Source organism: Phascolarctos cinereus, unplaced genomic scaffold (genome assembly GCF_003287225.1).
Source record: "Phascolarctos cinereus isolate Bilbo 61053 unplaced genomic scaffold, phaCin_HiC Scaffold_4;HRSCAF=312, whole genome shotgun sequence".
Taxonomy (NCBI): domain Eukaryota; kingdom Metazoa; phylum Chordata; class Mammalia; order Diprotodontia; family Phascolarctidae; genus Phascolarctos; species Phascolarctos cinereus.
This window is the reverse complement of record NW_027555847.1, coordinates 721730278-721755697: the sequence shown is the minus strand read 5'-3', so window position 1 is coordinate 721755697 and position 25420 is coordinate 721730278. Positions and strand designations below refer to the sequence as shown.

Below are 25420 nucleotides of genomic sequence, written 5' to 3'. Positions count from 1 at the left end.
TTGTTCAGTCGCTGGTGCAAGTCATCATGGGAAAGGTGATGAGACCCTTTGTGAGGCTGAGAGCCAGCCCTGTGGCCCAGGTGACGGGGAGGGGGAGCTGCTGACTGCCTTCACGAGAACACTCTCCTGCTTCTACTCTTGTCCCTTCTGCAGGTGGCCAACAAGGACGCCCGCCTTCTGGCTGGCACGGCCCTGGGCATGCTGGTGAACACTGCCCCTACCCTAGAGGCAGGGGCCAGGGCTGTGTCTGAGCTGCTGGAGCTGCTCAGCCCAGGTGAGGTGCTGAGATGGTGGGGGTGGGGGGGAGAGAGACCAGCGTGGCCCCTCCCCTTGTCCCCAGGCCCAAGCCAGGGCAGTCTCCCCTGCATTCAGTGTGGCCTGTTAGCTGACACCACGGGCAGGCAGGGCCTGGGGGCACAGTAGGGCTCTCTGCTCAGGGTGCCATAGTCTCATTGAGGAGATGGAAATGTCCCTAGGAAGTAGGCCTGACTTGAACCTCAGGGAGCTGAGTTCTGGTCAAGAGAGGAGCTGATCGGTGCTAAGCTAAGCTTGGCCCCAGCCCAAAGGAGCAGGCAGTGGTTGGAGGAAGGAGAGAAGCCCTCCTCTGAGCAGATCTGTTTGTCCTTAGGCCCCAGGGAGCAGAGGCTTGGGGGGCTCCGAGTGACTGTGCCCCCCCATGAACGCCGATGGGCTGGAGTGCCTGGTACTGAGTCAAGGCCTTCTGACCGCCTGTAGGAGGGAGGTCCTGACCTTCAGGCCTCCTGGTGGGAAGGTGAGTCCCAGCCTGGGCTTGGGAGCCTGGAGGAGGTGGTGGCAGCAGGGGTGACCTGGACGGAGGGATGAGGAGTCGGAGGCTGAGCGAGGCCTGTCGTGGCCTCAGACCCGGTCAGGGATTTGCCAAATGTCTGCCCTGCCTGTGCTCGGCTCTCCCAAAGGAACCTCTCCTTCTGTTCCTGGACCCTGGGCCCACTGCAGCCTGCTTTCTTCACACACACCACCCCCAAATCCCCAGGCCTGCCTGCTGCTCGGAGACCTGATGCCCCCCATTGGCCTAGGCTGGAGCGAGAAGAACATGGACTACCGGGCCTCCCTCTTGCAGGGTGAGGACTCCTGGGGGCAGCTCCTGCTCTGTGAGCAGGGCCTGCCGGTGATGGAGGCCTGGGGCTGGTGAGAGAGTGGCAGAGGCCTAGGTTGGGGTTGGGGAGCAGAGGAGATGATTCCGAAGATCTGGGGAGTGGACAGAGGGGCCGCCTTCCAGGACCATTCTGTCCTGGGCTTTGGGAAGGAGACGAGTCCCAGGCAGGGCCCTAATACTCGAGAATGGTCCCAGAGGTGCTAGGGCTGGAGACTGAGAAGTAGAAGGAAGAAGCTGTAAGCCTGGGAACAAGGGGATCTTTCCAGAGGGCCGTGGGCTGGCAGGGTCATAGAGAACAGGGTGGTCATGAGGTTTAGACAGAGAAGCCAGAGGCTGGGGCTAGGAGGGCTCAGGGCAGCCTGGCTCGAGAGAGGAGCCGAGCACTTGCTGCCCCTTCCCAGCTTTCTTCCTGTGGCTGCGGCGGGTACGTGAAAGCGCCCCGGGCATCTGGACTGGGCGACTGCTGAGCGGGGCTTCCCTGGGGGCCCAGCAACTGACTCAGTTCATCTGGACCAACATCAAGAACCCAGTAGGGAGCCCCCACCTTGCCATCTACAGCTGCCGGGATTGGGGCCCGGCCAGGCTGGGTCTGGTCTGTCTCCTCCCCGTGTCTGAGTACTGCGTCCAGAGAAGTCAGCCAGACTGCATGGCCTGTTCTTGGGCTACCCAGGAGGCGGCCCAGGGAAGATGCAGCCAGAGACACTGGCTTGGTCTGATACTGTGTGTGGTGGAAATGCCCCTGGCCTGGGACCTCAAGACCTCCGCTCAGATCTCAGCACTGGGAGCTCACGGAGGCCCCTCCCCTGTCTGGGCGTAGGGTGCAGGTCCTGTGTCTGTATAATGAGGAGGGGCTGAGGTGATGACAGGTGCCTCGAAAGCCCCTTGTGGGTTGATGAGATAAAACTCTAGAAGGAATGCAACCTCATCATTTTACAGACGAGACAGCTGAGGCCCAGATTGGAGAGGGGATCCCCAAAGTCACACATAAGCCATCTCCGCCCTGGGAGGGTGGACACCACGGTTGGGTCCAGGGAGTTAGGGACTGGAGAAATGCCAAAGCCTGGCGGGGGAACAGGGCACAGCCCTGTGGGGTGGCTGAGGAAGTAGGCGGCCGTCTCCCTGGCGCCCAGTGGGGAGGATGAGGAAGTAGGCGGCCGTCTCCCTGGCGCCCAGTGGGGAGGATGAGGAAGTAGGCGGCCGTCTCCCTGGCGCCCAGGAGGGAGGATGAGGAAGTAGGCGGCCGTCTCCCTGGCGCCCAGGAGGGAGGATGAGGAAGAAGGCGGCCGTCTCCCTGGCGCCCAGGAGGGAGGATGAGGTTGTAGGTGGCCTTCTCCCTGGCACATGGAGTCTGTGCCTTCCCCCACAGCTGGAAGGCCTGTCTGAGGCCACCCTGCGTTCCTTCAGCCTCTTTCTGGAGCTCTATGGGAAGGAGTGTGAACACCTCGGGGATGAGGCAGTGCGACCCCTCTATGATGAGTTCCTGGAGAGGGTCTGGGCTCTGCCCTGGCCGACCAAGGCCCGTTACCCAGCCCTCTGTGCCCTGCTGCCCTTTCTGGGCTCTGAAAGAGTGAGTGCTCCCTCCTTTGGGCCGGTCAGAATAGTGGGGAGGAAAGAAGGGGAAGGCTGGGGAGGAGCCCCAGGGAGGCTGACTGCAGGGAGGGAGCCCTCAGCTGCTTAGAGGTGGCACTAGGCGTGGAAGGCCAGGGTGGGGGAGCCCCAGCCTGGGTGTGCAGCATTTCAGCACCATGGCCAGGGGTGAGCAGGGCCAGAACTGAGGGCCCCTGTAGCCTTCCTGGGCTCCATCGAAGGGAGAGGCCAGTGGAGCTTCATGCTGGTGATTGGTAGACAGGCGCAAGGTGACTGTGATCCAGGGGAGGTCTTTGGGCTTCAGGGAGGGTGTGAGTGGGAGCTCTCCCAGCCTGAGGCACTCCTTGGACCATAGCACCCATACCCTGTAGCCAGCAGGGCCCTGGCTAGAGCGGGCAGAGGCCACAGTCCTCTTTTCCTGGGGTTATCTTGGTGGGCCTGGGAAGCCGGGCACTGTGGGCCAATGTGGGCACTGTTCCTTTAGGTCCTGGCTGTGCTCCCGGAGCTCCCGAAGCACCTCTTGCTTTGCCTCTCCACCAATCCCCTGAGCCCCGCAGCCACAGACACATACCGCTGCTTCCTCCAGGCCCAGCGGAGAGAGTGGGCCATTGCAGAGGCTGGGGCCAGTGAGGGGGCGCTGGCTGAGCAGTGGGCCCAGCACTGGCTGCCCTCTGTGGCTGAGGCCCTGCAGTCCCCAGTGGTGGCCCTACAGGCCCGGGCAGCCAGCTCCCTGCTCCCTCACACCCTCCGGCTCTTCCCAGCCTCTGCCGGGCTCCTGGAGAAGGCTTTTGCAGGCCCAGGGCTGGCCTGCCTGCGGGGGTGGGCAGCCCTGCAGAAGACTCGAAAGGAGCTGGGCCAGGGCCCCCCGGCAGCCAGCCAGAACCCAGCCCGCCTTGCCGCGTGCCTGGCATGTGAGGATGAGGCTGTGCGCCTGGCGGGGGCAAGCCTCTTGTGTGGGGGGCCTGGCTCTGCCCAGGCCCCTGGCCCGAAGGAGCTGGCCATCTTCCAGGACTTCCTATGGCTGAACCTCAGTGGCTCTTCAGCGTCCTTCCGGCAGCTGCTGCAGGCAGCTGTGAGCAGACTCCTAGGCCGACTTCGGGACAGTGCGCTGGCTGCGCTCCGTAGCCAAGGGACAGCAGGGTCAGGCCCGCCCCCAGAGCCTCTCTTACTCACTGGAGGTGAGCCTGGGGGCCCTGGGGAGATAGGCCTGGGAAGTGGAGGCTTGCGGGAGTGGACTCTGGGACAGGGAGGCTGGGAGCTTGGGGAGGTGGGCTTTGGGCTGGAAGGGCTTGGGGGGCCTGGGGAGATAGGCCTGGGAAGTGGAGGCTTGCGGGAGTGGACTCTGGAGCAGGGAGGCTGGGAGCTTGGGGAGGTGGGCTTTGGGCTGGGAGGGCTTGGGGGGCCTGGGAAGTGGAGGCTTGCGGGAGTGGACTCTGGGGCAGGGAGGCTGGGAGCTTGGGGAGGTGGGTTTTGGGCTGGGAGGGCTTGGGGGGCCTGGGAAGTGGAGGCTTGCGGGAGTGGACTCTGGGGCAGGGAGGCTGGGAGCTTGGGGAGGTGGGCTTTGAGCCCAAGGACGCAGGCCAAGAGGGGATAGGGGGGCCAGGGGAAGTGACCTCTGGGCTGGGATTGGAGTCCTGGGGTAGCAGGCTCCTTCTGGAGTATTCCCAGCCTCCCCTTGTCACCTGCAGACTTCGTGGAGTGGCTGCTACAGCTCAGTGTCTCCCAGCTGGGCCCAGCCTCAGGCTTCCAGCGCCGAAGGACTGCCCTGCTCCTGCTCACAGCCCTGCTGGCGACATGCACGGATAGCTGGAGCCCTGAGCGGAAGAAGGGGCAGCCTCCCCGTGAGTCCTGACTCAGCCTTGCCTCCTGTGACCCCTGCTGGGGTGTCAGCCACTTCCCACACAGAGCCCAACCCGACCCCCACCTCTGGGCCTAGCTCTCCTGACCCTCTTTCTGCTGCTTCCTCCCGGGGCCGACCTCCCACCCTACTGATCCCCCACCCCTCCATTGCCCCACAGCCAGCATGGCGGCTTTGCTGACCTGGGCCAGGCGGAGCGGCCTCTGGGACTTCACCTCAAGGGCCACCCTACTGGCCTTGCTCAGTTGCCTTCAGGACGGCACCAGTGAGGTGAGGTGCCTGGCCGTCCTGGGATGGGGAGGGGCACCAGGTGGGCTGCCCACAGCCTGGAGGTGGATAGGAAGAAGGGGAAGAGGAGATGGGACCCCAGCATCTGGGAGCTCTGAGTCTGGTTTAGGAATGAAGACCTCCCCAAAGGAGTGATGAGCCCATGATAAGAGTGCGTGGTGTTTCTAGAGCGGCTGAATGTTTGCAGAGCCCTTCTGGTCCAGGGAAGCCCTGGCTCTGGAGGCCAAGACGCAGGGTTCAAATCCAGTCTCTTCCTTCCCTTTTCTGGACCTCAGTTTCCTCCTCTGTAAACACAGGCCTGGACTCGATGTCCTCTGGGTCCCATCCGGCTCTAGCTCTAGGAGCTAGGAATGATGTCTTAGGAGGCAGGTGGGGTTGGTTAGTGCAGACCTGTGAGGTCATTGAGGCAGGTAACTCCGTGCATGGAGAGTCCTTTCACTGACAAAGCTTGGCCACAGCTTGGATATTGCACAAAGGAGGAGCTGAGGGTGAGCCTCGGGGAGAATGAGGACGCCTTCCGTAGAAAAAGGGGCATTCAGAAAGGAGAGGGCTTCGATGAATTCCGTTTTGGACATGTTGAGTCCAAGGCGTCTGTGAGGCACTAGCGGAGTGCTTAGGACTGGACCAGTAGACCTGTGATCTGTCCAGATCTGGGATGAGAAGCAGGGAGACGGGTTAGAAGGATGCTGTGATAACTTTGGGTGCAGATGAGGACACCCTGCCCTTGTCCCCATGCCCCAGGAGCTGGGCGGGGAGCAAGCCTTCCCCAAGCCCAGCAGAGCCTGACCTCTGCTTCTCCTCCCCCAGATCCGAGAGCCAGCTGCCAGCCTTCTGCTTCTCTACTTTCCTCCTGCTCTGCCCATAGACCTTGCTGGAGCCCTGTTGGAGCGGGCATGCCAGGCTCTGAGCAGTTTCCGTGGGCAGGAGGTGGAAGCTGGGGCCCTTATGATGCAGACTTTGCTGCAGAAGTAAGGCTTTGGGAAGGAGAATGGGGGCAAGGTGGGCTCAGAGACTCAGACTACTCTCCCTTTCTTCCCCTACCCTCTGGGGCCACTTCAGCCCTCAGGGTCCCCCTTGGCCCCAGGCCCCCTTTCCTCCACCCTGTCTCTGAGGTCCACTTGGAGTGAAGGGAGGTGGTGGGGCTCGGTGGTCTTGGCCAGGGCTCCCTGAGGCTGGAGGGAACCAGGGTTGTTTTCTCTGTTCTGAGCCCTAGGACCACAGACAGGCAATGTATATTCTCCTCTTTGTCAGAGTGGACAGTGACACCCTCCAGAACATAGTCCCCAGGCCCAAGGAGGAGGGCCCAGCCCTGGGCTGCCCCAGCCTCATTCTCATCTCCTACCTTCTCCGACTGCTGCAAGAGCGTCTCACTGTGGCCCAGCGAGACCTGCTTCAGGCTGCCTGTGTCCAGCCGCTCCATGGTGGGGCTCCTGGGGGATGGGGAGCCTCTAACCTTGCTCTCCCTTCCCGCTCCTGGGTCTCCTGAGTTCTCGCTCGCCCCCATTCTGCCTCTCTCTCCACCCCTTTATCTTTCCTTCTCACTGTGTCTTCTCCACTTTCCCAACTATGCTGCATGGTTCTTTCTTCCCGGTTTTTCTCCTTTCCCCATCTATGTCCTTCCATTTTCTTTGTTCACCATTAAGTGCTCCCTTTTCTCTTTTCTTATCAGTCTGTGCCCCTGCTTCTCTCTCCTTACCATTGTATGCCTTTGTTTCTCTCTCCTCACCGTTGGGTGCCCCCACTTCTCTCCTCACCGTTGGGTGCCCTGTTTCTCTCTCCTCACCATTGGGTGCCCTGTTTCTCTCTCCTCACCATTGGGTGCCCTGTTTCTCTCTCCTCACCATTGGGTGCCCTGTTTCTCTCTCCTCACCATTGGGTGCCCTTGTTTCTCTCTCCTCACCATTGGGTGCCCTTGTTTCTCTCTCCTCACCATTGGGTGCCCTGTTTCTCTCTCCTCACCATTGGGTGCCCTGTTTCTCTCTCCTCACCATTGGGTGCCCTGTTTCTCTCTCCTCATCATTGGGTGCCCCCCTTCTCTCCTCACCATTGGGTGCCCCCCTTCTCTCCTCATCTTTGTCTGCCTTTGTTTCTCTCTCCTCACCATTGAGTGCCCCCACTTCTCTCCTCACCATTGGGTGCCCTGTTTCTCTCTCCTCACCATTGGGTGCCCCCTCTTCTCTCTCTTCCCCGTTGTATTCCATCAGTTTTCTCTTGTGCCAAGTACTCTTTCCCTTTCCCCAGTCTGTTCTTCTAGTTCTACTTTTTCCTCCCACCACATCCCCCAGTTATCTCTGTCCCCCGTGTCCCCCACTCCTCCCTCCCCTTCTCATTCTATCTTCCCAATGCCATCTGCTCCCTCTCTCTGTGTCCCCCCAGTTCTCTCTCTCTGGACCCTGCCCCCAGTCTGATCCTCTCTCACTGTCTCTTCATTCTTTTTCTTCCCCATGGCATCCTCCAGGTAATTTCCTCCCCTCTGGCTTCCTCCTCTGTGCTCTCTCTTCCCTCCCATCGTCCCCACAGTGTCCTCTCCTTGTCCCACCCACGCTGTGCCCCAGGTCTCACTCTTCCCTTCCCTGCTGCCCTTGGCCCCTGCCCACCCCATTCCCCTTTTTCCTCCTAAGGATGGTTTCCAGGCAGCCATTGTCAGTGGGGGCTTTGGGGAGTTTGGGGCTCTCTCAAGGCTAGGCTGGGCTAGGAGATATCCCAGAGCTGGGCGGGGCGGGGCTGGGCAAAGGAGGGATGAGGGTTCAGGGAGGTCCCGGGGAGCTGATGGAGCAGGTGTCCCTTTCCCAGGACCTCTGTGTGCCCTGCGTCGATGCCTCCTGGAGGCCCCCTGCACGGGACGGTCCATGTGGCAGGCCTCTACGCAGGGGTCCTGGCAGGAGCTGCTCTTGGCTACCGTGAAGACGCTGTCTGAGGTCGCCTCCTTCCTTCTGGCCGTACTGCACGGTTCTGGAGAAGACTTGCAGCCAGGTGGGTGCCATCATCCTCCTTGCCCCACCATGAGCAGGGAGGCTTGTCCCTGTGTGGCCTGGGGCCTATCTCTAGCCCTTCTCCTGGGGCCTGCCCTGCCCTGCTTCCCAAACCCCTGGCTCCCAGCCCCCTTGATCCTCTGGGAGCTCCTCTCCCTCAGCTCTTGCCCCTTGATGGCCCTCATGCCACCCTCCTCTTAGCAGCTGCTGCACCCTCCCTGGCCGACATGGGTTTGGCCATCAACACTGCTGTGTGGCAAGGCAGAGCCGGGGGTCTGAGGTCTGAAGAGGAGGAGGAGGAGGAGGGAGAGCCCCCACTCTTGCTGTCCGAGGAGCAGGGATGTATTCTGACCTGTTGCTGGATCTCTGCAAAGGTAAGAGCAAGGTCACTCAGGGTGGCCTCTAAGGGCAGGACTGCCCAGTCACGGAGGACAGAGGCTCCCACCCAGAGGAGGAAGGAGACCACTGAGGCAGCCCAGCATGGACAGGCATGGTGAGAGTGAGGTCACTGAGGATGACCTCTGGCCCAGGGCCCCAGGCCATGTGCCGGGAGTGGACGAGACTGCCCAGTCATGGGGGACAGAGGCTCCTACCCAGAGGAGGAAGGAGACCACAAAGGCAGCCCAGGGTGGACAGGCATGCCCTGTGGGAAGGACTTTGAGAGGAGGCTGGAGGCTGTGGCAGACGTGGACCAGGCAAAGGAAGTGGGAATGTCGAGTGTGGAGAAGAGAAGGCCGAGGGGGGACGTGACGGCTGTTGTCAAGTACCCCACATTCTGCTGTGTGGAGGAGGCAGAATCAAGACCCCTGAGGGGAAGCTGCAAAGGGGCGGGTTTAGGTTTGAGTTAAGGAGAGATGTCCTGATGTTGGGAGCTGCCCTGAGGGGGAATGGGCTTCTCGTTCCTGGAGGTCTTCCAGGATATTGAATGACCCCTTGTCACGGATGTCAGTGAAGTCGCTTAGGCGGGTCCTAGTTGGTCTGGAGGCCCTCGACCCTCCCAGCGCTGAGATTCTGTTCCTCCCACAGTCTGGCACTGACATAGGCCCTTGCCCCCTGTCCCAATTAGGCCTCCATCCTTAGACTGGCATACTCCTCCTCCTCCTCCTCTGGGCCCTGCCTCCTGTCTGAGATGTCCCTGGGCAGGCTGGGGCAGGGGAGGGGAAGAGGGGAGAAAGAAGAGGGCCCTGGGGTGGGGTGGGGACACCTGTGTTGGGTCAGACCAGACGCATTGGGGTGTTCTTCCTTGGGGGTCATGTTCTCCATCCCCCTTGACCTGGACAGAGCTAGTTCTGCTGCCTGGGCTGGGAGGCTGCGGAGGCCCTTCAGGGCTCAGTTTGTTTGCCCCAGCTGGGCTGTTGGCCTGGGGCACTCTCCTTGCTGGAGCTGGGCTGGGCCCTATGGCCTGCAGCCTCCCTCACACCCCCATGCTCACATCCAGGAGATCGGCCTGCTTCTGGGAGGCCTGGCAGAGAAGGTCCTGCTGCTGGCCCCGCCAGCCGCTGGCCCCAAGCTTCCTCTTTTGCCCGTGGAGGGCTTGCAGACCACTGTGGCCACCCTGCAGGGGCTGCTTCTCAGATGCCGCCATTGGGTGAGTGGTCTACCTTTCCCCAGCTAGACAGGTGTACCGGGGTGGGCCCTGGGCCCCGCAGCTTCCAGCCTCCTGAGGCCGTGGCCCTGGAAGGAAGGGTGTGGCTATGGCTGGGGTGGACCTCAGTGACCAACATGGCCTGTCCTGATTACCCTTCCTAGGCCTCAGTTTCCCTCACCAGACACCCTTTCCCACCATGCCCTGTACAACCGGGCCCAAGGCTTAGCTTCTCACAGCACGTTCTGCCCAGTCTAGGCCACCTTCTTCTGGTCCCAGCCCTCCCCTCTCCCATCCCTCCTTCCAACAGGGCACTCTGGAGGGCTGTGCTGCTGGCCTCACCACGGTCTGCAGGGCATTGCTGAGCCAGCCTGACCCGGAACTGCAGGAACTGCCCCAGAAGCTCCTGTCGCAGGTACCTGCCCCTCAGCTCCTTCCCTGCGTCACCCGCGTCAGCAGTTTGGGCTCCTCTTGTGCCTTCACAGGGACCCCCACAGCCCAGGGGAAGCCTAGAGGGCTCACCCCTGCCCCTCCTGCTTATCCCGTCTCCTGCTTTGCCTCCGAGGGCCTGGAATTGCTGAGTGGTCCACGGAACAGCTCCGTGACACGCCGGGCGGCGGGTTTCCCCCTCTTCATCCAGTGCGTTGTGGCGGGGGAGCCACCGACTGGTGCCCGGCCCCTGTTGACCTGCTGTGTGAGCACGCTGCTTGAGCTGGCCAAGAGGCCCCTGCCTCAGGTGTGGGACCAGACGCTGGACCTGCCACAGGTGAGGGGTGTGGGCTGCCCCTCCCTGCCTGGGAGGACAATGGGCCATGGTCCTTAGTCCTTCTGAGGGCCTCAGCCTCATTGCCAGCCCGGCCCCCACAGCCTGGCCCCAGGAGCCCAACAGGGAGCCCACGTAGTCCCTGGCTCCAAGCAAACACTGTTTGTCCATCTGGCTTGGGGCCCCGGGGGTCCTGCCTCAGTTCCCTCAGGGGGACGATCATCCTGGTTGTCACTACCCCTCTGGGCACCCCCCCCCGGGCCATTCCCCGTGAAGGCGCCGTGTCTGTGAGTGTGAACTCTGAGTGTCCTTTGAGCTGATCTTGAGCTTCCGTGTGCCCCTCAGCCTCAGCGGGTCCTTGGTTCTTGCCTAGGCTGTCACTCCCGTGCCAGCCACACTCTTCTTCCATCCCAGTCTTGACACCTCGATGAACTGGGTCATCTTGCCACCACCCCTCCCCTCAGACCCCTAGTTCCTGTCTCCCCCCACCAATGACCCCTACCAGACCCCAGGCCTCGGTCTGCCTTCGCTCCTTTCCCCCCCTGCTCACGGGGCGAAAGAACGTCTCAGCACTGCTGGAGGCCTGTCACACGGTGACATCACATCATCCAGCCAGCTGTAGCAAGGCCGTCCTACTGCCCCCTCACACCCGCTGACCACAGAGGGCACAGCTGCCATCCCTCTGCCCAGGAGCCTCTGCACAAGTATTTGTGGGGCCTAAACGATGAGGTTCCCAGCACCATTAAGGGCTTCAAGTGTCTGGTGGGAAGACAAGACTGGAAACTGAAAGCCTTAGGGTGCAGGTCTGTAGGAGGGTGGACTGCCCAGGAGCCCTGGGATTTGTCACTTCTCTTCTCTGGATCACAGATTCCTCTTCTGTAACATGAGAACATTCAGAGCAGATGATTCCTAAGCCTCCTCCCCGCTCAGACATTCTGGTGCCAAGGCCCCTGCCGGCCCTGACATTCTCTCTGTTCTAAGGCCCCTGCCGGCTCTGACATCCCCTGTTCTAAGGCCCCTGCCGGCCCTGACATTCTCTCTGTTCTAAGGCCCCTGCCGGCCCTGACATTCTCTCTGTTCTAAGGCCCCTGCCGGCTCTGACATCCCCTGTTCTAAGGCCCCTGCCGGCCCTGACATTCTCTGTGTTCTAAGGCCCCTGCCAGCTCTGACATTCCCTGTTCTAAGGTCTCTCCCAGCTCTGACGTTCCTTGTTCTGAGGCCTCTCTCAGCTCTGACATCTATTCTAAGGTCTCTCCCGGCTCTGACATCCCCTGTTCTAAGGCCCCTCCCAGCCCTGACATTCCCTGTTCTATATTGGCTCATATGGTTCAGGGTATTAAATCAATGCTCTGAATATAGCAAGTGCTGGTACATCCCTGTTGAAGGCCTGTAGGTTGATGACACCTCAGCTCTTTGTCCTGAAGGGCCAGTGATGCCAAGGACAGGGATGTGGCCAGGAGGCACAGGGAGATGGGTGGGGAGCCCCCGGGGGGCGTGGGAAGGATGACTGGGCTGCCAATTCTCCTGCAGGTCTCTGCTCTGCACGTGCTACAAGCCTTGGTGCGGGGGGCTGGCCTGGGAGCCCCAATGCTGGAGTGGGCCGGGCCACTTCTCGAGCTGTGTTTGGAGGCACTGGGCCCCCCTTGCTGGGCCATGAGGAATGCTGGCACCCAGCTCTTTGGTGAATGAAGGGCTCTGCTGGGGCTTTCTCCAGATGGGGTGGGGCAAGGGGTGCAGGGAAGGGAGGGTCCTAGGGCTGATGCTTTAGCAGCCCTCCCTTGGGCTGAGCCAGTGGATTTATGGTCCCATCTCTGTCTCTCCAGGTGCCCTGATGGGCCGGCTTCTGGGTCAGAGCCTGAGCCGGGAGGATAGCAGCTCCCACAAAGGCCTGAGCCCAGAGGCTTTCTTCACCCTGTACCCTCCTCTGGAAGCTGTTCTCCTGGCCCCGCTGCTCGCTCCCCTGGGATCCCCAAGGGACAGCCACCTCCGCCCTGCCCTCCAAGCTGTTCTCACCCTCCTGGCCAAACTCCAGCCTGGCACAGAACCTCTGAGCAGGTACTAGGCCTTGGGAGGGCACGTGGCCTGGAGGAAGGAGTGCCCATGGGGGCGGGGGAGGGGAGGGTGAGACAGGCCAGGGCCCTGCCAGGAGGGACAGTCTGATCATGTCCCTGGTGCCGAGTGCCTGTGACGCTGGCCTGGGAGCATGGTGGCATTTCCGGGCTTGATCTCTGCTCCTCTGGGCCTGGGCCACACTGGTCTGCAGACGGGAAGACAGAGAGATGATGGTGGAGAACAGTGGCCGGTGCTGCCGCCAGATACAGGGAGAGCGGAATGCCAAGGGGGCCTCTCTCTGGCTTCAGCTCGTCCCACTCGGGGCCCCCGGCCCCCGGCCCCCAGCTTGGCTTTCAGTGTCTGTGCTAACTGTGCCTCACTTGTCAGTGCAGCTGTGGCCGCTGGCCAGGCCAGGAGGGACCAGCGCGGTCCTGAGCTCATTTAGTCCTGGCCATGTCTGTAAGGGGCCATTGCCTGGAGAGTGCCCGGCCCCCAGGCTTGAGCCCATTGGGTGGAGGGGTTGGGAAGCCTTGGGCTCCACAAAGGGCCAGAGGCCTCACGTGGGTTTGGCCTCATTCGTAGCCGCATGGCCCGGTTCCGGGAGCGGCTGCTTCATCTCTCGGCGAGTCCAGTCTATGCTACGCGGACAGCGGCCGCCCAGGCCCTGGTGCCCTTCGTGCCTCTGGCGGAACTGGAGGATGTCCTGCTGCTCCTGCTGCGGGGACTAGCGGAGCCCGGCCCCCACAACATGCTGCATGGGCGGCTACTGCAGGCCCAGGCCCTGCTGGCCCAGGACGGTGCCCGGTGAGCCCATCTCGGGAGCTTTCTCCTTGTCCCTCTCTCAGCGGGGACAGCTTCTGTCCCAGTCTGAGCGGCCAGCAAGGCTGGCCAGGCCCTGGGTTCAGGCCCATCCTGGGGTGGGGGGTGGGGCGGGCCCAGAGGGCCTATGGCTGAATGGTCTCCTGGGGAAGGGCTGCGGCACTCAAGGCGAGGCAGGGTGCTCCAGAGGGGCCATGGGCAGCCGTGGGCAGGTGAGGCCGAGGCCTGGGCTGTGGAGAGTCGAGGGTCTGGGATTGGGTCCCAGGTGAGATACCTCCTGGCTGGGTGGCTCTGGACCAATCACCCCCCATTAGATCAGTCTCCTCATTTGTCAGATGAAGGCTTTGGACTCAGTGCTCCCTGAGGTCAAGCATGTGGGCCTGACATTGAGAGTTGAAAGGGATTCCTTAAGAAGCCTCAGGGCTCCCCCCTCATCATTTGACAGATGGGGAAACTGAGGCCCAGGGAAGTAAAATGAATTGTCCAAGGTTGTGCAGCTGGGAAGCACCAGAGGTGAGATTTGAACCTAGATCCTCTGGCTCTGGGACTGAGGCTGAGTCCGAGTGCCCCGTGTTACAGAAAGAGACTGAGGCTCAGATCTTTCAACTCAGATAATGTGTGGATGCCAGTGAACAGCTGGATAAATGTTAACTATTCCCCCTCATTATTAAGGGGGGTCTGCCCGGGGGTACACACACCGGAGCCAGGTGAGGGGGTCTGCCCGGGGTCTCCTGGGGGTACACACACCAGAGCCAGGTGAAGGGGTCTGCCTGGGGTCTTGTGGGGGTACACACACCGGAGCCAGGTGAGGGGGTCTGCCCGGGGTCTCATGGGGGTACACACACCAGAGCCAGGTGAGGGGGTCTGCCCGGGGTCTTGTGGGGGTACACACACCAGAGCCAGGTGAGGGGGTCTGCCCGGGGTCTTGTGGGGGTACACACACCAGAGCCAGGTGAGGGGGTCTGCCCGGGGTCTCCTGGGGGTACACACACCAGAGCCAGGTGTGGGGGTCTGCCCGGCGTCTTGTGGGGGTACACACACCGGAGCCAGGTGAGGGGGTCTGCCCGGGGTCTCGTCGGGGTACACACACCGGAGCCAGGTGAGGGGGTCTGCCTGGGGTCTCGTGGAGTACACACACCAGAGCCAGGGACCAGAGCTTCCAAGCAGAGGCTGAGGGAGCCTGGGGGAAGGGGATTTCTTTGGGGAGTGAGATTCTGTGACAGAAGCTTAGGTCCTTTGACACCCCCCCAGCCCAATGTTCTTTTTTTGGGGGGGGCCTAGGCAGTGGGGTTAAGTGACTTGCCCAGGGTCACATAGCTAGTAAGTGTTATGTGTCTCAGGCTGGATTTGAACTCAGGTCCTCCTGAATCCAGGGCCGGTGCTCTATCCACTGTGCCACCTAGCTGACCCCCCAGTGTTCTTTCTACTGATCCATTTAATCCAACAAGCCTTTATGAAGCTCCTACTGTGTGCAAAGTGTGGGCTTCATGAGGCCACAAAGTGGGGATGACAAACTCTTGTAGCCTCGGCAGTTCCAGGTGTATGGAGGGGCAGGTGGGCAGGCAGGTCCCTTAGCATGAGGCTGGTCCTTTGTGGCTGAGGAGACAAAACAAGTTAGGGATGAGGGTGGGCTTCCTGGAGGAGGAGACACCTGGGCTGAGGATTCTGAGGGATGGTGTTGAGGAGGAGGGAGGCCCCTGGGTGGCCACCGTGGGCTGAGTCCGTGCTTTTCTCTGTCCTCAGCCGGGCCTCCCAGGGCCTGCAGGCTGTTGTGCGTCAGGCGGAGGCCGCGCTCTGGCTGCTCACGCCTGCCCAGCGCTGCCCACTGATCCGCTCGGCCTACTTGCGGCTTCTCTCCCTGCTGACCAGCAGCTGCAGCACGGACTTTCTGAGGCAGGTTGAGGCCACTGTGGCCCAGGAGCTGGGCCCCTCTGGGCCGGACCCTCAGGTAGGAGCCTGGTGCATGGGCCCAGACTTGGGGTGCCGGGTGTAAGGGGAGGCTGGGCTGGCTCCTTTTGTGGTCTGGGGCCAAGCCAGAGGAGGCCTGCGAGGGTGGGCCCCTTGCCGGGCGGGGCCTCTCTGGCCTCAGGAGCGTGGACATCATCGTCTGACGCCGTGTTGGGAGAGGGAGGGCGCCCTGGAGCCCCTGTCTGGAGCCGGTGGCCTGGGCAGGTCCATCATGAGCAAGACCGTGAGTGGGGGAAATGGACCGCAGTCAGCAGCAGTGGAGAGGAGAGGAGTCCTATGGAGGGCACTGGTTCAGAGGGAGAAGCACTGAGGCTACTGCTGTTGGGATCACCCTGACTTTGCAGAGAGGGAAACCGAGGCCCAGAGAAGTTGAAGGACTTGCTCACAGTCACGTAGGTAGTAAGTTCATAGGATCATCATTTAGAGCTGGGACTGCAGCGACCATCTAGCACCAGAGTGCGGCCTTCTAGGTCCTCGGGTGCGGCCTTTTGACTGAGTCCGGGTTTTACAGAACAAATCCTTCTATTAAGGTTTGGATTCAATCAAAGGGCTGCCCTTGAGGACCACAGGCTCCCCACCACGGTCTGGTGCGACCCCCTCATTTTACAGAGAGGAAAACTGAGGCCCAGAGAAGGAAAGGTCAGGGCCCAAGGAGCAGAAGAGTCCAGGGCCCCATGCCTCCCTCCATGTCCTTTTACTGGCCTGTACTGCCTTGCAGAAGCCAGAGAGAGCCCAGCCAAGGCCAGGTGGATCCTCCCTGGCCGGGCCACGGACTCTTTGGGGGCAGGGCTGGGCACACAGTAGGTGCTCAGGCCATGCCGGCTGATGGGCTTTGCTTGGTCCTCAGGTGGGCGCCAGCGTGCTGCGACAAGAGAGCGCCAGGTTCCTCTGCAGGGAGGTGGGGAGGTTGGCCGATCCCAGCCGGACTCAGGCCCTGGGCTCCCTGCTGCGGGGGCCACACCCAGAGGTGCACCAGGCCGTCCTGGCCTGGGTGCTGGAAGAGGGGGGCTGCTGCGAGCCCGTGGCCAGCGTTCTTCGGGCCCTGCTGCTGGTGAGCCCCTGCCCTCGGCCTCCCTCCCTCGGTCCTCTCTCTGCCACGTCTGTGTGGGGGACCGAGCCCGAGGGGGCAGGAACTGCCCCAAATGCATTTCAGCACAGTTAGGGCAGTGGGGGGTGTTGGGAGCTCAGCCACTCAGGGGGTGGAGAGGAGCTGGGGATGGAGCAGACAAAGCCCAGCCACCTCACAGCCCTGGGCAGGAGCTTGCTTGTGATCTGGCATCCACACCCGGGGGAGGGGGTGCTTGCTGAGCTGAGGCCGTGTCGGGGGCCCTCAGTGCCCCCGAAGAGGCCCCAGAGCCAGGCTGGAAGGCCCAGGGGCCTTAGGACGTGACAAGGATGGGCTGGGCTCTAAGCCTAGTCCTTTGGCCTACCCCTCAGGAGACCCTGTGGCCCGTGCTGCAGGAGGGAGGCAGCCCCGAAGGCCTGAAGCTCCACCTGGAGGCTTTGGTGCACCTTCATGAGGACCCCTCTGCCTGCAGTGACCAGCTTTCGCCAGCCCCGCCCCCAGCCTGTCTGGATCGACTGCTGGCCCTGGTGGAGATGGCCAGCGCCAGCCCTACCCTTCTGGGCAGGGCGCTGTGTGCCCTCAGCTTGCTCCTGGCCCTGGGGTAGGTCCCCTTCAACCCTTCCCCCACTGCCCTCTCTGGGCCCTGGATCAGCCCCGACTGGGGGTGGGGGTGGGAGGGTGCTCAGAATCCCTGGAGCCCTGGCCTTGGGGTCAGAGGAGCTGGGCCACATCCTCCCTGCCCTTTGGGATCAGGATGACCTTCAGCAGATGCCTTCATTTCCTGAGCCTCAGTTTACTCATCTGCAAATGTGGGGATTGGGCTAAATGACCTCTTGGGTCCCCTCCGGCTCTAAGGCTGTGCCCCCTGTGGTCCTGTGGCCTTGGTCTTGAGCCTCCAGCTCTGCTCCTCGCTCCCCCTTCAACTGTCCGGGCCTCAGTGTCCTCATCGGTAATTTAAGTGGGTCAGACGAGGTGTTCTTAAAGGTTCTATCCATTCCAGCAGCTTTTGAGTCTTGGATGAGTCACCCTGGGTGAGTCACTTCCCTTTCTCTGAGACTCAGTTTCCTCATCTGTACAATGGAGGTAACAATATCTGCACGCCCTCCCTCGTAGTGATTTCATCTGTAAAGGGTTCTGTGACCCTCAAAGTGCAGCAGGGGCAATACTAGCTGTGGAGGCCAGACAGACCTGCTGTTAGACGCACCCTTTCATGATAAGGCCCCTAGAGAGCCAGGAAGTGCCATGTGAGGTGAGGGCTGATGGGGAGGGCCGTCAGCCCGTGGAGGGATCAGGGGTGACCTCCTGGAGGAGGCAGCATTGAACTCAGAATTTAAAGGGGGGCCAAGTGTTCTGGCCTCTCTTGTGAGGAAGCTTCAGGAGGACATGAGCGCTGCCCTCAAATATCTGAAGGTGGGTCATGGGAGGGGGTCAGGGGTGTTCTGTGCAGCCTCAGATGGTGGAACTGGTGTTCTAGAGAGACACATTTAAGTCTGGGCTCAGCCACAGGCTGCCCAAACAGGTGGTGAGCTCCCCGTCGCTGAAGGTCTTTGAGTGGAGGCAGTTCTCTCTCAGGCACCCGGGCCTGATTCTGTTTGCTGTCTGTGATGAAGGGATCTGATCAGTGTGACCCCAGAGGACAGACCCCACAGCATTAGGAGAAGTGACCAAGAGAAAAATCAAAGCCAGGTTCTAGACAAACCTCCCTAACCGTCAGGGCTGTCTAGGGCAGGACCGGCTGCCCTCCTGCCTTGGAGGTGTCCAGGCAGGGGCCGCTGGTCATTCACTTGTCAGGCTGCTGGGGAGGGCCCCGGGGTCTCTGCCAGCTCTGGGGACTTACACGTTCCCCAGGCTTGGAGAGAGGGAGAGGGCATTACAGGCACAGGAAACGGTCAGCAAACGTTTATGAAGCACCTACTGTGTGCCAGGCACTGTGCACTGGGGATACAAAAGGGCAGACGTCATGGGCGCAGGCCCAGGACACCTGGAGGGCTGGAGATTTGAAGGAAGAGCCCAGCCCACAGGAAGGTGCCTCCTCAGAGCTGGGCTGTGCTGCCCACAGGCCAGAGGGCTTCTGTCTTTGTGGCTGGCTCACCCACCCCTTGACCCCTCAGACTCCTCCGTGTCTTGGTAACAATAATAGCTAGCATTTCTATAATATTTTAAGGTTTTATAAAGCGCTTTACAAATATCTCATTGAGTCCCCATAATAACCTGGGGGCAGGTGCTGTTCTCATCCCCATTTTACAGATGAGGACACTGAGGCAGGCAGGTGGTGATGTGACTTGCCCGAGGTCTCGTGGCTGTCTAGAAAGTGCCTGAGGTGGGAATAATCACTGTCCTGAGAACTGAATCCTGTGCTGGGTGGGCAGGCTTCTGACCTTTTGGCACGCAGGCAGGCTGGTCCTCATCCTCGGCACCTCCCTGGCATCATGGCAGGACCTGCCGTGGAGCCTTGGAGCCCCCTGGAGGAGGCAGGGGAGGAAGGGTTGGTGCCCGCAGGGGCATGGTAGCTAGAGAGCCAGGCTTGCAGTCAGGAGGAGCTGGGTTCAAGTCCTGCCGTGTGACCTCTGAGCCCAGGCAGCTCCTGCAGATGCTCAGTCACACGTGAGTGGCTGATCTGCACCAGGGCCCGAGTTTCCACACTGGGAGTTCCCCAAGCCCATCGTTCAATGGCAGTGCAGATTTCTTTAGCTCTTCGGAGTGGATGAGGGAGGGAGAGCAGCTTATGATCCCTTTTGAGAGAGGGAGAAGCTGAGGCTCTGAGGAGGTGAGCGGCCTGCTGGGACGTGAGACAGTGTTGCTGCTACCCCTTGCCCTCACAGCCGTCCTCCCTTTGTCGCTTACTCCACGTCCAGGACGAGCTTTCCTTTACATGATTGTCTCCGTCGCCCACGATATCCCTTTGTTTCCCCTTCTTCCTCTCTGTGTCAGCAGGACTGGGACTCAAGCCCAGACCTCGTGACTCTCACTGGGGCTCTTTCCCCTTTCCTACCCTGTGATCTGGTTCCTGGGAGCCCAGGGCTTGACCTGGGCTGGGGAATCTCTTTCTGGCCTTCCCCGTGGCTTTGCTCTCGCCGTGACGGCGTCCCTGCTTTCTGTCTTTGTGCCCTTCCCAGGCCTGAGGACCTTCCTGCCCTGGGCCGCTGGAGCCTGGCTCTCGAATGTTGGAGTGAGCCCCGCTCCGGTGAGGATCTGAGACTGGCGGCTGCGCAGTCCCTCCGCCTGGCTGGGGTGCGGGTGGTGGTCAGAGCCTGCGCAGGACCTGGGCCCACCCTGGCAGTCCTGGCTCTCCGGTAAGCTGCTCCCGAGCCTCTGGGGATGGGCACGGGGCACTCTGGCCAACTCTCGTTGGGATCTGCCCCCCACTGGGGGCTGACGGGTGGCCTGGGAGGGCACTGGTGGGGAACCAGAAGCGCTTAGTCTGGAAAAGTGTCTAGTCTCAGGGGAGACATGAAGGGCTGTTATCCGGCAGAAGGAATAGTCTCGTTCTGCCTGGCCGCCGGGGCGAGAACCAGGAGCGCTGGAGGGCAGGTCGCAGAGGGCCGCAGGAAGAAGGCTCAGAGTGGAGTCAGGAGCTGGGTTCAAATCCCAGCACTGCCCCATGCCAGCATCATCTCTCTGGGCCTCAGTCTCCCTTTCTATAACATGAGGGGGTTGGACCCACTGGCCTCGAAGGGCTCTCCAGCTGTGTCCTCTCAGCTACAGGGAAGCAGCTTTGGGATTGATGGTAGGGAAATTTTCGAACAAGTCAAATTGACCCCAGGTGGCAGGGGCTGTCGGCTGGCTGAAAGCCATTTGTCAGGAAAGCCTTAGTCAGATCTGGCTTAGGGGAGATCTCCTTCCTGCTTGGAGTTCCTCAGCCCTGGACTGTGCTCCATGAGGGCTAATGTGGTCCCTAACTCCACGGACTTCACAGCCCCCCTGGTGAGAAGGGACTCGTGCTTCTCAAAGGACAGGCAGTGAACAGGACGCTCTGAGGAGTCAGATTCCAGCCCAAGATAAAGACCGAGCTTCCTACAGTCAGATGGAGTGTTTGGTGATGTAGTGAGCTCCCCATCCCCGAGAGTGGCCAAGCCCAGAGTGAGTGGGCTCTTCTAGGGATAATGTGGCAGGGGACAGCCAGCTCTAGGAACCTGGAGCAGTGCAGAGGGGCTAGCATGTTGAAAGGCCCAGAGGCAGGAAATGAGGTGCTCGGTGCAGAGAGCCGCAAGTATGCCAGTGTGTCTGAGATGAGAGAAGGGAGAGCCGAGTGGGGGCTGCTGTCATCAAGGAAGGCTCAGGAGGGGAGAACGCAGGTACAGATGGGGCTCTGCCCTGCAGACCATGCGGGCCACCCAACCTACCACAGGTGTTCTAAGGCAGAAGGAATGAATGAATGAGCATTTATTAAGCACTTGCTGTGTGCTAGACACAAGTGGTGGGGGTAAAAATACCCAAACAAGAGACGGTGCCTGCCCTCAAGAGGCTTACTTTGTAATGGCCAGGGAGGGGTGTTTTGGTCTGAGAGGTCACAGGGATGGTGAGTGGAGCCTTAGGGCAGCCAAGGTCATCGATGTGGCCTTTCCAGAGGCACCAGTAGTGGTGATTTGATGATACTGTCAGAGGGAGAGGCAGAAGGGTCGTGGACCTGGTGAAGCTGTGAGGGGTGGGAGCACCATGAGAAGAAAACTAGGCCGGGAGTCAGGAGAAGAATGTTTGTGTCTTGCTGGCTGTGTGACCATGAAACCTTTCTGGGCCTCAGTCTCTTCATCTGTAAAATGGAAATCCCAAGGCTCCTGTCTCTAGAACTGGAAGGGACCTCAGGCTACCTGGTCCCACTCCCTCATAGGACAGATGTGTATGACTCTTCCCCCCCCCCATTATGATGAAGGCACACTGGTACAGAAGAGTGGGCCTCATGTCCACATGTGGACTAGACCGTGGGCAGCTCTGCCCTCGTGAGTCACCAGAGGAGAGGCTGGCACCCTTGGCAGCGTCTACCTTCATACCAACTGCCACCTTTCTCCTCCTTAGCTCAGTTCCCTTGCCTCTGATAGAAATGTCACTCTTCTTTTCAGCTAACACTCCTGGCCTGAACGTGCCCTGGCTCCTCTGACCATATCTTTCCCCTCAGGCTTCTGAACGCTGGCATTTTCCTGCTGCAGGACGAGGACCGGGCAGTGAGGCTGGAAGCATCCATGTTCGCCAGTCTGCTGGCCCAACAGACGGGAGCCCAACCCTGGGAGGCCGTCACAACACTACAGGCCAACCAGGGGCTGCTCATTCTGCTGCAGGTCATTGGGACACACTTTGGGGCCTGTGAGGACACCTGGCCACTTCTGATCCTCCATCTCCCCCAGTGTGATCTGGAGGGCCTCCTGGAGGAGGTGGGCGCCAGCCGGTGAGGCCTTGGATCTCTCTCTATGTACTCAGTGCCTCTCAAAGCAGGCTGAGTGCGGGGCATGAGCTGGTGAAGGCCTGGGTCCTCTCCAGAGCAGGCCAGCTGCTAGAATGGGGCTAGCCTAGGAGCACCTGGAAGGGGGCTAGCCTGGGCCAGCTACTAGAAGGGGGCTAGCCTGGCCTAGCTGTTAGAAAGGGGCTAGCAGGGAACCTGTAGGCTCTGGGCAGCTGAAGGAAAGAGGCAAGCCTGACCCCAGGGCCACGTGGTAATTGGAGGCCAGCTCAGGAAGACTCACTTCTTTTCTTACAGCTGATTTGAGGCCTGGTGAACCTCAGAGCTCCACGCAGGCTAGATCTGTTCTTTTCCTCGGCCTGTGATTTCTCTGGAATGGGGCCCTGGGGGGTGGGTCACCGTCAGCCAGCCCCATGCGAGCAGGACTTGCTGAGCTTTGGGTGCAGGTCAGGACAGGGCTGATGTGGCCGTCACTTCCCTAGGCCCCCCAGCCTCTATGAAGAGGATGGAGCCAACTTCTTTGCAGAGCCAGCCGTGTTTGCCCAGGTCCTGCTCCCCTTCCTGCTCCAGCTGCTGGACGGAGCCGAGGACGGAGCGCCCCTCAGGGCCCAGGCCCAGCAGTGGGCAGTGGCTCGGGCCCCCCTGGTTCTCCGAAGCCTCCAGCACTGCTGCCTCTGGTGGAGTCAAGGTAGGTGGGAGAGGGGCGGTCCAGAGGTGAGAGGGAGCAGGCAGGAAAGTTCTCTTCTCCTCTAGGAGGCCCCAGCAAAAGTCCCAAGCTTGGGCAAGGGTAAATAGTGATTGTTTCTGTTCTGGCCAGAAACCCGGAGCATCTTCCCTCCCAGATTGGGCTGGTTTTTTTTTTAACGAGGTAAAAGAGGCCATTCTCTGCCTCATTTCTTACCTAGCCTTTATCACTGAGTGAGTGTTACCTCAGACAAACTGAGACCTGGGAAAGACCTTAGCTTGGAAAGGCCAAGGCCCCCCACTGCATCCGGGGCCATCTCCAGTCGTCCTGATCTATGTCTGGGCACCGGCGTTAGGTGGCTCCAGAGGAGAAGGTGAGGCTGGTGCCTTTGCCCAACTCTGCCTCACTTACATCCGGTTCACTCGCGTGTCACGGCGTCACCTCCCTGACATCCCGGTCCTTTTAGAGAAGGAAGGACAAAACACAACAGATGCAGACCTGGGCCCTGGGGGCAGGAGGGGTTCACAGCCTGGTTGTGTTGTATGTTGGGGGGGGGTGACCGAGGGAGGGCCAGAGGGAGCCATTCTGGCAGGGGTCACAGCCTGAGCAAAGGCTCGGATGTGGGAATTCAGCACGTTCGAGTGTTGCTTGTTTGTGTCCCCCAAAGTGCTGTGTTAGATGCTGGGGACACAGAGACGAAACCCAAACGATCTCTGCCCTCGAGGAGCTGGCATTCTTTAGTAGTGAATTTGGAGTTTGCATGTGCATGCACATGTGTGTATGTAGGAGTGCGTGTGTATGGTCGTGTATGTGCACGTGTGCGCACATGTGTGAGTGTGCATGTACGTCTGTGCGCGCGTGTGTGTGTGGAGGGGGGTGCAGGAGAGGGAAGGCTAGCTCAGGAGGAGGGTGAAGTTGACGGAGCACCGGGCTGGGGGAGGATGGAGAGGCCGGGCAGAGCTCACAGAGACACTTGCCTGATGGACGTGGTCAGGCTCCTGGCTGGCAGCAGGGCCTTCCTTTGGGGAGGCCGCACTCTCAGACCTGAGGCGGGGCTGGTCGTGAATGGCTGGCTCCCTGTGCTCCTGGCTGAGGGCCCCGGCCACCCCTCACTCCCCATCTCGTCTCCCTGCTTGTTTCAGACGATGCTGGTGCTCTGTTCCTGAAGGCCCTGGGCTGCCCCAAGGTTCACACAGCCCTCGCCGTGCTGCTGGTAGAGGCCGAGCTCTTGGTCCGGGTCCTGGAGGCCCCGCAGGCCAGTGGGGCGATGGTGCCCGGAGCTGGCTGCTCCTCTCAGGAGCTGAGGCAGGCCTGGGGGAGAGCTCGGGCCCTGCTCACCCGGCACGGCATGGCTCCCCAGCTGAAGGACAGCAGGAGACCAGGGCCAGACAAGAGGCCACGCACCCTTCTCGATGGCACCGGGTGATTGCCAAAGAGCAGAGGGGCTGCCGTGCATCCTTGGCGGCCCCACGAGGATGCCTGGGACGGCGTGCAACAGACGGAGCTCCCCAGGGACTTCTCTGTGGCCCCGAGCACCTGCCCCCTTGGGGGGCACCCACCTGCTTCGACGTCCCTCCCCCTCCTCGGCCTCCCAGGAGGCATCGGGGCAGAAGCCTGGAGCCGGGGTTCTGGCTCATCCGGGACATCTACAGGTCACAGAACGTTAGCCTGGAAGAGACCTTGGAAGCCAGCTGGCCCAAGCCCCTCATTTTACAGAGGAGGAAACTGAGGCCCGGGGCGGGGGAAGAGGCTTGTCCAGAGATCATGCACTGAGTGACTGAGCTCCGTCACTGATGATGATCGATCAATAATCAATAAACATTTATTAAGTGCCTGCTGTGTTCCACTGCATGACGGTGATGACATTCCGGGGGTTAGAAAGGGCTCACCTCACGACTGCCCTGGGGCGTCTGTCAGTAGCTCGTGCTTCTCTGAGCACCCCTATTTTGCAGATGGGGAGGCTGAGGCTCAGTGGGTGTGGCCATTTGTCCACAGTCACGGAGGCTGTCTGTGTTAGAGTTAGGATGTGCGTCCAGCTGAAAAGCCAGCGCCCTCTCTCTTACGTCCCGTGCTGTCCAGGCTTCGTTTCCTCATCCAGAAAATAGGATTATCTCGGGTCCCTCCAGGCCTCTTGAGGCTCCCACAGGCCTTCATTGTCCATCTGGGGAACAAAGGGGTCGGGTGAGGTGATCTCTAAGCACCTTCCGGGTTCATCATTGGGCAATCCTGGCCGGGCAGGGCAGAGATGTGCATGACTCAGTCTTCCTGCGGAGACCACCTGGGTTCAGATAGAGGCTGCTCTTCGCTGGACTCCCCCACCCCCAGATCTGACTTGTACGTTAAAGAAATGTAAACAAAACATTGCTAGGAAAAATATATTTTGTAATATGGTAATTGTGTGTAATTATTCTTCAGCTTATACCTGGATTTTTTTCCACCCAAAGTGATCGAATGTCGGGGGAGGGTTGTCTATCTTGGGGCCCAGGCAGGTGGTGCTAGATGAGGGATAAGTCAACAAGCATGTATGAAGTGCCTACTGTGTGCAAGGCCCGGTGCCAGGGGCTGGAGGAAGCCAGTCTCTACCCAGTTATCTGCTAATGAGAAAGACAACAAAGTCATTGAGATAGAAGTCAATACAAAAGTTAAACGCAGCAGTTTGGGAGGGAGGGAAGGAAGGAAAGGCTCTAGCCATGGGGAGGGGAACCAGGAAAGGCTTCGTGCAGAAGACAGTGCTTAAGCTGCAGACCGAGGGTGAGGAGGGAGGGCATTTCAGACATGGGGGACAGACCGTGGAAATGTCTGGACATGGGAGGTGGAGTGGAGATGAGGGGAAAGCATGCCTGGCCCATGCTGCCTCCAGGCTCTCCCAGGTGCCTGGCGGCTTGCCTGCCTGCCCAGGGGTGGTGGGTAGTTGGCAACTGACCCCTTCTGCACAGGAATGACCTCCCTGGATGAAGGCTGAAGGCTGCGAGGGCTGGGCTGGAGGCAGGACCAGTGGTCTGGGAGGTGCTGCTACTCCCAGGGCTGCCCTGCTTGTCTGCCTGTGGGGGCAGGATGCCCAAGGTGGGCTGCTGTCCATGTGATGTCTGCCCTCGGCGATGGCTGTGGGGGCTGGGCTGGAAGCATGTTTGAGGGGTGCTGCTATCCCTAAGGCTCTTGGGCTCAGGGTCCTGGGTTGTCTCCATCAAGGTCTGAGGGGAGATAGTGGTCAAGGTGGTGGGTGGGGTTCGATCCGCCTGCTAGCACATAT

The 25420-nt window shown here is 60.7% G+C and overlaps 1 protein-coding gene across 4 annotated transcripts; it reads left to right on the top strand.

The window, feature by feature from the left end:
- Positions 1–185: 185 nt before the first annotated feature.
- On the top strand, positions 186–24564 carry LOC110215157 (tRNA (32-2'-O)-methyltransferase regulator THADA-like). Of its 4 annotated transcripts, none has more exons than XM_020996392.2 (25): positions 186–274; positions 629–772; positions 1013–1100; positions 1537–1664; positions 2502–2702; positions 3207–3900; positions 4411–4563; positions 4741–4850; positions 5676–5836; positions 6120–6289; positions 7662–7841; positions 8045–8214; positions 9279–9428; positions 9736–9840; positions 9991–10191; positions 11719–11869; positions 12012–12243; positions 12823–13044; positions 14803–15007; positions 15875–16078; positions 16465–16694; positions 19210–19386; positions 21207–21473; positions 21968–22173; positions 23313–24564. In XM_020996392.2, the coding sequence occupies exons 2-25, from the start codon at positions 677–679 to the stop codon at positions 23594–23596; spliced, it is 4785 nt and encodes a 1594-aa protein (XP_020852051.1). In that variant the 5' UTR covers positions 186–274; positions 629–676; the 3' UTR covers positions 23597–24564. The 4 variants fall into 4 exon arrangements, with proteins under 4 accessions (XP_020852051.1, XP_020852050.1, XP_078010573.1 ...); XM_020996391.2 differs by having other exon boundaries at positions 8042–8214; XM_078154447.1 differs by lacking the exon at positions 23313–24564 and having other exon boundaries at positions 8042–8214; positions 21783–22059.
- Positions 24565–25420: the final 856 nt, after the last annotated feature.

Excerpts from the sequence above, each read along its gene's own strand:
- LOC110215157 (XM_020996391.2), top strand. The coding sequence starts at position 677 with ATGAACGCCGATGGGCTGGAGTGCCTGGTACTGAGTCAAGGCCTTCTG. Across the intron at positions 15,008-15,874 it reads CCTCTGGGCCGGACCCTCAG|GTGGGCGCCAGCGTGCTGCG; the intron begins GTAGGAGCCTGG and ends CTTGGTCCTCAG. Across the intron at positions 16,079-16,464 it reads TTCTTCGGGCCCTGCTGCTG|GAGACCCTGTGGCCCGTGCT; the intron begins GTGAGCCCCTGC and ends CCTACCCCTCAG.